General features: G+C 36.8%; 1 protein-coding gene across 1 annotated transcript in view; it reads left to right on the forward strand.

Annotated features, from left to right (window-relative positions):
• The window catches only part of LOC128994028 (hamartin), a 61,271-nt gene extending 47,874 nt beyond the window's left edge, over window positions 1-13,397 (forward strand). Inside the window, exons 10-23 of the mRNA XM_054418229.1 lie at window positions 2,260-2,352; window positions 2,895-3,128; window positions 3,838-4,020; window positions 4,261-4,462; window positions 4,943-5,109; window positions 5,355-5,520; window positions 5,918-6,028; window positions 6,799-6,959; window positions 7,475-7,600; window positions 7,909-8,010; window positions 8,854-9,091; window positions 11,189-11,346; window positions 11,827-12,047; window positions 13,099-13,397. Coding sequence (XP_054274204.1) covers window positions 2,260-2,352; window positions 2,895-3,128; window positions 3,838-4,020; window positions 4,261-4,462; window positions 4,943-5,109; window positions 5,355-5,520; window positions 5,918-6,028; window positions 6,799-6,959; window positions 7,475-7,600; window positions 7,909-8,010; window positions 8,854-9,091; window positions 11,189-11,346; window positions 11,827-12,047; window positions 13,099-13,102 — 2,166 coding nt within the window. The 3' untranslated portion in view covers window positions 13,103-13,397. The remainder of the gene's footprint in view (window positions 1-2,259; window positions 2,353-2,894; window positions 3,129-3,837; window positions 4,021-4,260; window positions 4,463-4,942; window positions 5,110-5,354; window positions 5,521-5,917; window positions 6,029-6,798; window positions 6,960-7,474; window positions 7,601-7,908; window positions 8,011-8,853; window positions 9,092-11,188; window positions 11,347-11,826; window positions 12,048-13,098) is intronic.
• Window positions 13,398-13,749: the final 352 nt, after the last annotated feature.

The following is a 13,749-nucleotide window of genomic DNA, read 5'->3' on the forward strand; positions in this document are numbered from 1 at the left end:
AACACTTTAGATATTCAACTGACGATCTTTTTGTAGAATCGGGAGTTTTGACAGTCAGGCAGTTATTTTTAAAATTTATTTTAGTTCACATGTACAAAAACTTTGATAATATTTTTGTAAAAATTACTCATCCCCACAATACGCGCTTTTCTCGAAATGTTGGTGTAAGTGTTCCACAAACTTTCAAATCATTTTCAAATACGAATTGCTTTCACTTAACCCAAATCATTTATCGTAACATGTGTAACAGATATCAAAATGTCAACATTCTAAATTCACCCTCTCTCTCTCTATTTAAGAAGCATGTTGTGGGGTGGCTTGTTGGTCTGAGTACAGAGGACACCGAGGCCGTTATCGCGTTGGGTGGACCTGACCGTTGACCCTACACAATCACTGATACACCACTTTCACTGACTGACTAATACACTACACCCCACCTCTCCTCTTCAATCTTCACCAGATATTATAAATTACCTCTGTTTGCACAAAGAATTTTTTTTTTACCGTCAATTTATTCCAGAACACTAAAAATTCAGCTTCAAGCAAGACAAATAAAAAAAAAAGGTTTAAATTATACGATTTTTTTTTCTCTTATATATTTTTTACTTCCCATTTAAATTAATCTTTTCGCAACTCAGTCTACGCACAGGCCCTGCCTATGTAGACTTTTTCCTTTCTTATAGAATGTATTTTTTTTAACACTTTTATTTACTTATTTCTACAGTATATAATTTTTGTTTTGTTATCTAGTTAGTAATATTTTGCTGTTTCATATTTAAGAAAAGAAAAAAATACAATGTACTTGTCTGTAAATAATTAATGGGAAATAAAATATTATTTCATTTCATTTCATTTCATTTCAATTGACTGAAGTGACGGGACACCCGGTGGATTTTCAGTGACTGGATTCCAGTGGTATGCGGTAAAATATATAGTGACTGGCTTAGCAGCACAAATTTTACGTGACTGGCTTTCCCATGCAAATGCGGTGGTGACTGCATTAGCATAGCAATTTTTACGTAATTATATTTTAGTATTTTTAAGAAAAAAAGAGATATATACGTTCAGATATGTCTAGGCTTAAGATATTTACCAATATATATTATATATATATCATAGTCTTGAAATATATTGGGGGGTGCAACTGACTGACTTCCAGTGTATATTTCATGTGACTGGCTTCCCGGGCGCGGCCGTGTATATATATATATATATATGTGTCCGTTAGCACGATAACTCGAGCAAAAATGATCCGATTTTGATTAAATTTGGTACAAACGTGTAAGCCTACGTTTATTCGAACGAGTTCGCGATCCAGCATGATCGGAACATGGGAACGGGGGTTTACGGGGGGTTTTATGGGGTAAAAATAGGTTTTTCACATTTTTGACCCAAAAAAACATAAAATTTAGCAATTTCTTTCCAAACCATTTTGTAGAGCTTAAAAAAACAAATAATTTAGTATATTGAAGCGTTATTATGCGCCTAATGGTTACGGAGAAAATTCCAAAAAATTATAAATTTAAAATTCCCATGTTATTCTTATGGAGAATAAGTAAACTGTTGTAGTTTGCTTGTTTATGAACATATTTTGATCAAATTTGGAAAATGTTTTTATTTCTTACTAACTATTAACATAAAAAAAAACAGTTTTACCTCCCTAATGCAGCAAACCTAAGTACTTGTTAAACTAATTCTATTTCAATCGGGAATAAATGTTATATTTTTAAGTAGACATTTCAGTGTAAATCAAATCAGTCAAATGGAAATTCGCTTAGTCTGCAGGTTTGCTGCGGCGGGGTTATTTATTCTAAGCATATTGGATAGGACTACTAAGTTTTTTAAATTGCTAAACATAAAATGTTGTTTTCCCTATTATCCTTACCGGAGAATAAATTTGCGTACTGGGACGTTTAACAATCCTACACATCCGGATGAAGTCTCAAGATGAATAATTATCTTTGGGACATTTCTTTATTTTCTTTAAGATTTGAAATTTTTCTTTAATATTGGTGTGCCTCTTGTAGCAAGATACAAGATACAAGATTCTTTTTTCAATGAGCAGAACTACTCATTGAGCAATTGTTATTTCAATCGGGTTTGAATCTCGTGTTAATCTCCTTGTGTTATAGACTCAACCATAGATAAAAATGAAAACATATCACCTGGAAATGTAATAAGTTTATAGGGCTGCTGCATCAAGAACAATTTCTTATCCTCCTTAATCCATATTTATATCTAGTACATTGTTGTTTTCAGACACACATAGTCAGTACATCATTCCCACAACAGGAAGGAACGTCACCTCCCGAGGCAGCTGTAGAGGCAACCCCTGAAACAACACCAATCAAGGTGAGAATAACACACTCACTTTTACAACAAATTTTTTGTTAAAGAATTCAAGATGACAATATGCCTTAACTTGCTAGGAAAGTATTTACGGAAAGTAAATAAAAAGTATTTACAAAACCTAAATAGGTCAAATGAAAACAACCCAGAATGTTTTTGTGTGTGTGTATATTTCAAAAAAATCTAGACAAATAAGCTTTCTGTTCAATATCTTTTAATTCTTAAGGTCCTGATTTTTTTTTTCAGAACGAAAATATAGGAAGAATCATCTTTATAGTACAAGAAGCTTAGCAAATATATCTCTCAAATCACTTGGCTCAGTTGTCCACAGGATTATCCCACCAACTGTTTAGTGTAACAGTGTTCCTTATCTATTTGTATTTTATGTCTCCTCAAACTGAATTTACTCTCAGATGTCGAGGTGTCAGATAAAATGTTAAGTTAATGCTAGGCTTAAGAATGTATTTTGTGTGATTAACTTTGTTTGTTAATCACACTACTTGTTATACTAAAAAGAAATAAATTCATATATTGAATTGTTCCAGGATATACGCAGCGTAGTACGAGCACCTCCCTCCAACTCAAATGTTCCCCGAGCCCTCAACACCATCACCAGTAGTCCTAGTCATTCTCAGCCGTCGTCTCCGATGAAGAAGGAGTTGTCTCCGTTCCGCTTCCCGTCCAACTCGGAGACGTCCGCCTTCCACCAGCCACACGACCTTCGCCGCGATTCACTTCTCTCGCAGAAGATGCAGAGGATAGTTAGCGACAGAAATCAGGTTAGTGGCGCCAGGTGTTGGTCAGTAAACAATATAGGCTAACAATTTTTGTCAAGAAAGATATTCTAACACGGGGCAGTTCCTAAAGATCAAAATCTCTTTTCCTACTCAATTGGTGGACCAAAAACTTTAAAATAGACATTATACCAGGTCACCACTTTATTACATAGCAATTAATTGTCAGGTGATGATTTTAATAGGATTTGTACTACGGCTTCCACAACAGAAGTTCCGCTATTTAAGCACTTGATAAGCTCCACTTCCAGTTAGCCAGAATAGAGTAATGGTAAATTTACAAAGTGACTTGCAGTTTATTGACTCGTTCTTAGGAACTGATGTGGCACCTACTTAAGTAAAACAAGTTATTAAGCTTGGTAGGTGAGTGGTTAAAGTTACTGGTTCCTAAAAAAGGCAGTAGCGTTTTAATGGTACTCCATCATTGGCCTTTAATAAAATGGTCCTGGCTAAATGAATATCTGGTTAGTCAAAGCTATAAGTCATCTCATGAGTTAAAATCCGTCCAGTTTCATTCTCATCATACTTGGTATTGGTAAAAATAATTAGAGCTATTTTTATCATCGTTCAATCTCTAATGCTTAACATTTTTAACTCTAAAATTCCAAACTTATTTCTAATTTGATTTCCAATTTAATCCATGCAGAAGGGGTTCAATCAGCTACAGTGTTCAGTGTTCTTATCAATGTTATAGCTGTCAGGCGATGGTGTAGAAAGTAAGATGAAGCCCAGGGGACTGCTTCAGCCAACAAGTCCGCTGAGAGTGATCAATTCCGCAAGTGATAGATTCGGCAATGAGAGTCCTGGCGATTTTGCGGCAGATCAGGAGGATAAAGAGGTGGAAATCATGATGACGACAGACAATAACTCCTCCAACGTAAGTTGAAGATCTACCATATGAAAAACACTGTTACAAGTCATTCCTAAACCTATTACTATGTTCCACTTACCTATTACATTAACCCATTTACCTATTACTAAACATACCTTTTACTATAGACCCAGACGTCAATCCTTATGTCCAAGTAAATTCTAATATTTAATACATGAATCCATTCTCCCATATTGTATAGTATGTAGTTTCAGCCAAATGATTTTGTGGGTATTGTTTATCCAGAACACCACACGGCTCTGTGACAGTGCAGTGCAAGACATCACCTCCACGGACCATGAAGAGCTGGAGGAATGTCACCTTGAGGCCTGTACTGCTGGCAAAGGCCTCTGCATGCCCAACTCTAACTCAATGAGAGACTTTGCCAGACAAGTCAAGAGCAGACTCAGGTTCTACAGCCAGTGCCATCCAGACGCTTCTTGCCCAGGTAGTTAGATTTTATTAGCGATTAGCAGCCTCTTGAATTTTGTGCCTGCTCTGATTCTATGTAGTAGTCGAGGCCTGTGTGTTAGTTATATCTAGCAAAGCATAATACAGTAATAGGCTTTTGTATTCCAAACCAATATGCTGGTAAATCCAGAAAAAGTCACAAAATTGTTTCTAATTAGCAAGTAGTATTTAGCCTTTGATTTGTTGCTGTTTAAAACAAAAAGTAGATGTCTTAGATGGACTGAATGGTGGACATTTCATAAAGAAAGGGGATGAAGCAACAATAAAAATGTTGTATGAAAAGTAAAATTGACTCAAAAATGATGATGTAGCCAGACACGAGAATGTAGAGAGCTGAAGAAGAAGACACTTTCGACTGTAATAAGTGGAGGAAGTTTGTTGGTGAGGCTGAATACCTTCTTAGGTTTGTATGCCTGTAGAAGTAAGTAAGGTTTGGCTTATTCAAACTGTCTGGCAGGGCTGAGTACAGGCAGCAGTCCCAGTGAAGGCTACTGTATCCCAGTCAACACCAAAGTACGACGAACCAACTCATGTCCAGAGATGAAGAAGACATCGTCCAGTCTGGAGAGACACCCGGTGGAGAAAGTGGAGGAGGAGCCATCCCCTCTCAACGGACATGCAGCGGTAAGATTCGTCGGAGAAAAAAATATTCTACTAAATTTATAGCTTATATCCTGTAGAGGCTAAATATCTATTGAAAAACTGAATTTTTGAAAGTATGACCATTGATTGATCTAAATAGTCTAAATTAATATCAATTAACAATAATTGTATGTTGCATTTAAATAAACTTCTTTTAACAAAAAATATATGCTTCTACTGTATACATACAGTATTTGTTAATATAATATGAATCACATGTGATGTAGGAGTTTGCTGAAGTGTCTAGTGAAGATAGGAAGACTGCCTGTGCTGGTACACAGACAGACAACCCTCTCCCATATGAACACTTGTTCTTGGCTGTGTTCCCGACAGTGGACCAGAATCATCATATCAACAATCAACAATACGTTGACGATGGGTCAACGGGTCACGGTGAGTAGTGAAAGTTGTCTTCCTCATTGTTTTTGAAGTGTCATTTCTATATTCTATTGACTACCGATCTACAGTTTTTGTATTTCAATCTTGTATGGTTTTATGTTAGGTATAAATAATACTTTCTATAACTGAGTGGATAGAGTGCTCACCTTGCCTGTTCGAACTATTCTCGATCATTGGACTTTTCATAAATGATCCTGGCTAAAGAACCAGTTTATCTAAGTCAGTAACAAAGCTCTAATGTCATTCATTCACCACTCATCTTTTCCTTCATCTTGTTTAATCTAATAGCTAGATAATTCTTGGTAGCAAAAACCCCTGAAGTGTTCCTTCTGACATACGTATTTCCTATCAAGTTTACAGGTTTGTCAACACAGTTTTTTATATGTTACAGAAACAGGCCATTCGTCTCCTTTAACGCTGAAGCGATTCTCTCCCAACGAAGTTGACCTTTTCATGAACACTAACACTAGTATAGTTTGTGATATGAAGAAGAACAAGTTAAGTAAGTACAATTTCATATTTGTACAAATAATTTGATTTTTTTACGGCACTCCGTGAATTTTTTTTTATTTTTATTTTTTTGCCGATCCGCTAAGCTGTGTGTCTGTGCGTGGAAAGTAACCACATCCAGCAAAGCAAACGGTGAACTACTACAATACAAGAGTAAACTGTACTGTTAAAATTTAGTGGCGGTCACCAGGATGCAAAACCATTTCTGAGATGGATTTGTCGTCCATCACGCTACTGACTGAGCCACCAACTCACACAAACGCGATTTCACACACAACTCAATTTTTTCTGATGAATGTTTAAAGAAAAAAGAAAAATCCATCATGAAAGGAAAATATCTAAAGCAAATAGGAAAGGAAGAGTTTAAATTGCTATTGTAAGGGCTTACCTTAGCAATCCTAATATTAATATTTAGGATTGCTAAGGTAAGCCCTTACAATAGCAATTATATATAAGCAATCCAGAGGCTAAAATTATTGAAGAATTTACCATGAGCAACAAGCGTTGAACAGGCTTTTAACACATACGGTAGATTGGATCTGTTAAATCCTGTTCTGGCAGGGCTGAGTACTGTATCCCAGTCAACACCAAAGTACGACGAGCCAACTCATGTCCTGAGATGAAGAAGACATCGTTCAACATTACTGTCTAGTGTACATCTCAGCATCAAACCTTTTTCTTGTGACTTTTTTTAATAGGCCTAGTCTAGCTAGATTTTTAGTGTTTCAGAACCTTGGGTTTCATATAATATTAATGTTTCAGATGTTGATTTTGAGCTAAGGTGTTGCAAGGAGCAATTGTCATTAATGATTCTTCAACTGCATTTTGAGAAACACCGAAGAGAAATGCACGCTGAGAGAAACCGAAGACTCCTGGGCAAATGTAGAAAAGTTAGATCTCAAGAAGAGCTGACTTCAGCTCTGGTACGTAGTTTACCCGCAAACATTTTTAGTAAGCTGAATCTCATTTTTTATTGGCAAACATTTTTAATAAGCTACATCTCAATTTTGATTGAATAGATTGAGTAAATTATATGAATTAAATAACTGAGAGTAAAGAAAGTCCAGTCCAGTCCAGGATAGCCCTACAGCCACACCGGGGGCCCCCACTCTGGACCACACGTCCAGCTCACAATAGACGGGGGGCTTACCTAGCTGGCCACTCAAACCTAAGCAGGTTTTTGGCCTCTCCAACAGCTCTGCGCCATCTTTCTTGGTCCTTCATCATCTCCTCTGTAACGGACATCCTTCTCATATCCCTCCGGACTTGGTCCCACCATCGCAGCCTTGGGCGTCCTAAAGGTCTTCTTCCTACAGGTACAGCATCCATCAGAGTAAAGAAAGTATGTATTTAAAAATCGGGGTAAGTTTTGTTAACAACATCTAATTATGGGTTTACCTAGATTCTTTGTTTACCAAACTGCTGTTTACATTTACAGAAGGACCAGCTTTCTCTGCTGCAGAATGACAATGAAGCTTTACACAGCAATCTTCACAAGCGCATGGATGAAGCCAAGGCCTACGCACAGCAACTCCAAGAAACTGTTACCTACTACCAGAACCAGGTGGGCACAACGCGTTATACCTTGGATTAAAGAATCAAATGATTTTCTAGAAGTTAAGGAAAGACCAATTGGCTGATTAGAATTATTATGTACAAGGAATGGAATCAGCTAGCTTAGCTGGTAGACAGAGTCCATATTAGCCTTAGCAACACATAAAACACATAACACAACACAGAAACCGCACAAGAAAGAACCGAATCTGCGTTCTCTTTAAATTAAAAAATAACTACAGCTGGTTCATACTGATAGTATTCTTATTAGAGTGTCCTGAGTTGCTGGTTGTACTCACATTGTATGGTTTGTCTTAGAACACTCAGCTGCAAGCGGAGTTCCTCAAAGAGAAGGCACTGAGGGAGTCGACAGAGGAGTTGTTGAGAAGAGAGAAGGATAAAACAGTAGCTGTAGTCAAGGTGAGGAAGAAACCACTCGGAAATAAACAAAATTTGAACCGACTCTTAAGTGACTAATTTTTGCCATTAGTGATGAATAGCCAGGAGCATTATTGCTCCATATTGAAATCCAATAAGATTGTCAAAAGCTTCTTAAGTACATCTTGTTACAAGAAACTTTCAGCTTTATATACATTACACATTGTTAAAGAGACATAAACATGAAATCAAATAATGTGTTAACATTGTCACATGGTCAACATAATGCTCTGAAACTAGTCATCTATTACGATAATGACAATTATTACAAGATCTGTGTCCTACTTTGCCTTAAAACAAGTACTTATTTTCAATGTATTAATTCCTTTGGTTCTTCTGAAAGAAAATAATGTATAGTATGGCTAGTAAAAAAAACATAGAGTCTGTAAATTGAAGCAGTTTGCAAGGGATGTTTTTAAGATTTTTACCACTCATAATAAATAAAGATGTTTTAAATGATTCCCTTGGCGTAGCTTAGTACCAATAATGTGATATTCTTCAGTGCCCATAACTGTCTCAGTACGTCTGATTACTGTGAAGAATTTTAGTAAACTAGAGTTGATTAGCTGAAATTGAGGAAACATAAATTACAATACAAACATCCTAAAAACAGCTAGATTAGCACTTATTCAGCGTGACTACACAAAAACTTATAGTCATTAACATCTTTTCTACAAAACTTTCACATTCTTTTGGAACTACAATTACTCCAAGCCCATTAAAGTTTTCACATTGTCCATTTCTATGTAATTGACATTAATCTAGTCACCACCTCAATTTTCTGAATAAAGTTACCCACTCCAAACTGAAAACTCCGTTTTACAGGAGCTGAATGAAACAAAGGCGACGCTGTTCAACACGACGACGGAGCTGCAGCATGTTGCCAACGTGGCAGGGGAGGGGAAGGACTTGCGGGAGACCGTAGCCAGTCTGCAGAGAGAGCTGGTGGTGGGGGGAGAGATGCAGGAGAGGTACAGACAGAGAGTCAACAGTCTGATGAGACATCTCTCCCAGTCCTCAGAAGTATCTCTGCTGCAGGAGAGCTTCACACAGCAGATCAGTGGTGAGTTTAACTTGATTTATGTTATAGCACCTCCTTTACCCCTATGATTATAGATGGGATATGGATAACGTAAGAAATCTTGACTCCAAAATCCCTCTCCTAAACAAAACACTTGACACATATCTACCCCTCTATCAAGAAACCCATCCATCTCTGAAACCTCTCCTCTCGTATCATCTCTAAAATGTTTAGTATAAACCCCCTTTTCTCTAAAAGCTTTTGAATCTAAAATCCCTCTCTTTTTAAACATCATATCTATCTCTAGAAACCCCATCTCTCAAACCTCTTTTACCACCCTAAATATATAACCTAACAATATAAATATTTTCCCTAATAAAGCCCACATATCCCTTTTTAATCCCTGTTAACACTTTAAAACCTAAGCCCAAGTATTGCTCAGGGTGTTAGTTCGTTGAATCTCACCTGCGAGCACTAGTGTGCTTATAGCGGCATTTGTCGTGTTTGGCCAACGGTGGCATGGTAGCTCAGTTGGCTAAAGGTGTTACACTGACAAGTGTAGCGTGAGGTCTTTCTACATTAGTGTAAGATCTAAGTCAAAAGAAAGACTGGCATTATAAGTACAGCAGTACACTTTTCTATTTGGCCTTTGAGATGTTTTGTTACGAGCTTGAATATAATGGCCAAATTACTTACTTACTTACTTACTCCTGTGGCCATTGGAAACCTAGGTAGTTTTTGGCCTCGCCAACCATGTGCCTCCAAGCTCTTCTATCCTCTGCCAGCTCCAAGTCTGCTCCCATTCCTCTCAAGTCCTTCGTCACCTCATCAACCCATCGCATTCTTGGTCTACCTAATGGTCTCCTTCCTTCTGGTATACCTCTGAGTACCATCTTTACCATCTCTCTCTCACTTCTACGGTTAATATGGCCCATCCATCTCAACCTCCTACTCTTAACTATTCCCACAATATCTGGTTCACCATATAATTCTTTTAACTCTATTTTTCCTTATCCTCCATGCATTTCCTTCTTTTACTGGTCCAAAAATTCTTCTCAAAATTTTGTTTTCAAAAGTAATAAGGCGCTTCTGGGATTTTTTGGTAAAAGACCAAGTTTCTGACCCATATAGCAATACAGGTTGCACTATAGTTTTATACATTCTTATTTTAGTGGTTTTTGATAGCAGTTTGCTTTTGAATAATTTTATTAAACTCCAGTATGATCTTTCTGCTGCTGTGAGTCTGCTCTGAATTTCTATTTCTTCTCTATTATTGTTTGTGATCATCACTCCCAAATACTTAAAAATACTAGTTTTCTGGAACCTGTAGTTTAATACTTCTAAGTGGTCCTCCTCGTCATCTTGCCTACTTATTTTCATGTAGTTGGTTTTGTTTTCATTTATTTGTAAACCCACTTTTCTTGCTTCTTTAATTAGTACTTCTGTTAGCACTTTGAGATTATTTTTGTTTTCAGCTACAATGGCTACATCATCTGCGAATGCTAGAAGGTTTATTTTATCAGTAATCTTGCCCCTCCTTCACTATTTCTTGTTTTCTTGAGAGCTTCTTCTAGTGCTATATTGAATAATAATGGCGATAGACCATCACCTTGTCTCACTCCGGTATTTATATTAAATGTATCTGTATATTCTTTCCCTATTTTTACTTTCCCTTTGGATTCATTTAAACACATTTTTGCCAACTGAATTATTTTATTAGGTAATCCATACTTTTTCATCATCTTCCACAGTTTATGTCTGTTTATTGAGTCGTAAGCTTTGCTAAAATCTACAAACATTACATATATATCTTTGTTGTATTCCCAATACTTTGAGGTTATTTGTTTTAGAATAAATATTTGGTCTGTTGTTGATCTCCCTTTCATAAAACCTGCTTGGTGGTCTCCTACTATTTCTTCTACATGGCATTTGAGTCTGTTTAAGATAAGTTTAGATAGTATTTTGTATGTTGTATTTATAAGGGATATACCTCTATAATTTTTGCATTCTAGTTTGTCCCCTTTTTTGTGCAGTGGGACTATTACTGCTTCAGTCATAATGGTTTCATAATTCATAATGGCCAAATTGCTTTTAACAAAATTATTAAGCATATGTTGACAATGTGCTTGTTATTTCCAGCTTTGAACCAAGCCCTGGAGGCGCAAACTGCCTCCCTGGAAGCTGCCAAGACCAGGGTGGGGGAGCTGGACTCTTTGCTTGGGAAGAAAGATGCAACCATCGCAGAAAGCAAACGGCTGCTGCAAGAGGCTAAAGACGAGTACCACGAACAACTTGAGGTGCGTTTTAGTTTACTGACACTTAAGATGAAATATGTGTGTATTTAATTGCATTTTGTTCTGAATTAAATTATCTAATGAATCAATCATTTAAGACACACAAATACGCCTTTAGTGTAATTTATTTTTGAAAATTCCCAATAAAATAAAATGGGGCAATATCATTTAATAAACTTGTTTTTGACGGATTTGTTTAATTTTATGAAGAATATGAGGTTAGTAGAAATATTAAAATAAATTTAAAACCTAAATATGTTGTAGTTTAAACCATAATTAAACCTAATTACAGCCCCTTACACACCCGTACATTGACAGGCACATTACATCAAAAAGCCGATTAGTAGGTTTAAAAAGCTCGAAAATAAATACTTCCACAAAATCTAAACTCAAAACATTTTTCTCAAAGATAATGAGACAACTCTATCACCAAATATTGTGTATGGTAGAAATGGCTACAAATTAAAGGACAATATATTTTAGGCAGTGGAGAGCAAGTATAAGAGTTTGAGAGCGATTAACAGCCGACTAGAGTGTGAGATGATGGAGCTAAGACATCAGCTGACCAGCTGTAGTGTGCAGCCTCCTCCCACCATGCCTCCCGCTCTGCCCCCCGCCACCTCGTCTGGCGCCTTCCACAACCTGCAGGCGGGGGCCGATATACCAGACACCTCCCCTCCTCACTCCCCTGGCGACCAGAATGGGTGAGTAGTCAGGCGTTAAGAATAATGAAGTTATGCTAATTTACATCAAACTATTAAGGATCAGTTAATTGATTTTTCTCTGTGCAAGTAGAGTAGTTAGTAATGAGTGTGGTTGTACATTAAGCTAATACAAGACTTCTTCAGAAAGTAGATTGAGAATAAATGTCAGTTCAAATAACACTGAAGATTACTCCAGTTCTACCTTACCCTTGAACCAGAGGGTAGTGCTACATACCTCCTGCTAAAGCCTCAATCGAGGGGTGCCTAAAAACCTTGCTACACCACTGCACTGATCAAAACTATACTCTCTTGTGTGGATTAACGTCCGCACTAGTGAGTACTACGACTATCTGCAGTACTATCCTGATAATTAGACCAATTTGTTAATACCAAGGCGAAAATGTGGTTCAGATTCCACTGTAAACTGTAGGTCCCTTAGTTGCCATTAGCTGTATGGGCTATTAATTAACATCTGTGTCTAAGGATTATGTCGGCCTTAGTCACTAACAAGACTACAAGATTGCACCACTCATCCTACACTCATCTCCATTCATACTTCTTGGCTTAAAATACCTGCTTTGTATGGTCGCCATTTCATTGAAAAGTATTTAAGTATCGGAATAGTGCTTCTTTTTTCTTAATTTTAAGTGTATATATCATACAGATAACTTAACAGTTCCTACTAGTCGTCACACTCCTCTGTTCTGTATGAGTGGTCTTGTATTACCTGGTAGTGAATGTGTTAAATTCGTAATTTGTCCTGGTTATTGTATATTCAATTTATTTAAATGTAACCCTAGACAGCATATGTTTTAACAATAGTTTGTCTGAATCTTCAACATTACTAGTTACTTGGAGATCATATACTTAATTGACCTTGATTACCAATTGCATAACTTTTTGACCAATTTAACTTTTCTTTTTGCTGAATAGTCTCAGGATTTGGCATCAGTTTGTAGAGACATCCTGTTGTCCTCCATTTTAATCTAGTAGTAAACTTATTCAAATTGATATATTTCTGTCGATTTCGTGTATTTTTTTACTTTTTCAGATGAGAAGGGGTTCATGCCATCATACCAGAGTTGCTTCGGCAGGGAAAACCTTGCACTGCTCATCACAACGCTGCTACGACATCTAGCTTGAAATCTGCAACCGAATTGTATCAATGTATCTCAGTGGCCTACGTCAAATGCAGTGTTTAAAAGTTATTTGTTAACGTACATTTTTAAAACACATTATAAAGACTGTGTACAGGTAGTAGATTGATAAGATATTGTTTATTTTTTAAAGCGGTGGTTCCATTTCGATTCATTCGTTATAGTATACAAATAAAAGTAATTATACCAGTTATGACTTGTAACTTTTCCTTGACGTATGTTACCAAATTCCTATAAAAAATCCTGCTCTAATAGTGGGTTTTGACAAATGTTGTGTGTGGGACTTGTTATACAATTGTGTTTAATTTTCTTTATAGAGGTTGGCAGCATATTGTAGCTTTGGATTTGCCCGTCCACATAAGCCTCGGATCTGTGCGTGGAACCCTTTTCAAAGGTATTCACTATTCAGCAAAGCAAGGGGAGAGCTGGTACAGCAAAAGAGTGAACTGTACTGATAAAATGTAGTGGTTGCCACTAGAATGTGAGAGCATGATATTGCTGTCATGAGTTTGTTGTTTGTTGTACTGCTGAGTGAGTTACCAACT

This window comes from Macrosteles quadrilineatus, unplaced genomic scaffold (assembly GCF_028750875.1).
Source record: "Macrosteles quadrilineatus isolate MER2022 unplaced genomic scaffold, UCM_ALF_1.0 Scaffold_5__1_contigs__length_97177068, whole genome shotgun sequence".
In the NCBI taxonomy this organism is placed as follows: Eukaryota; Metazoa; Arthropoda; class Insecta; order Hemiptera; family Cicadellidae; genus Macrosteles; species Macrosteles quadrilineatus.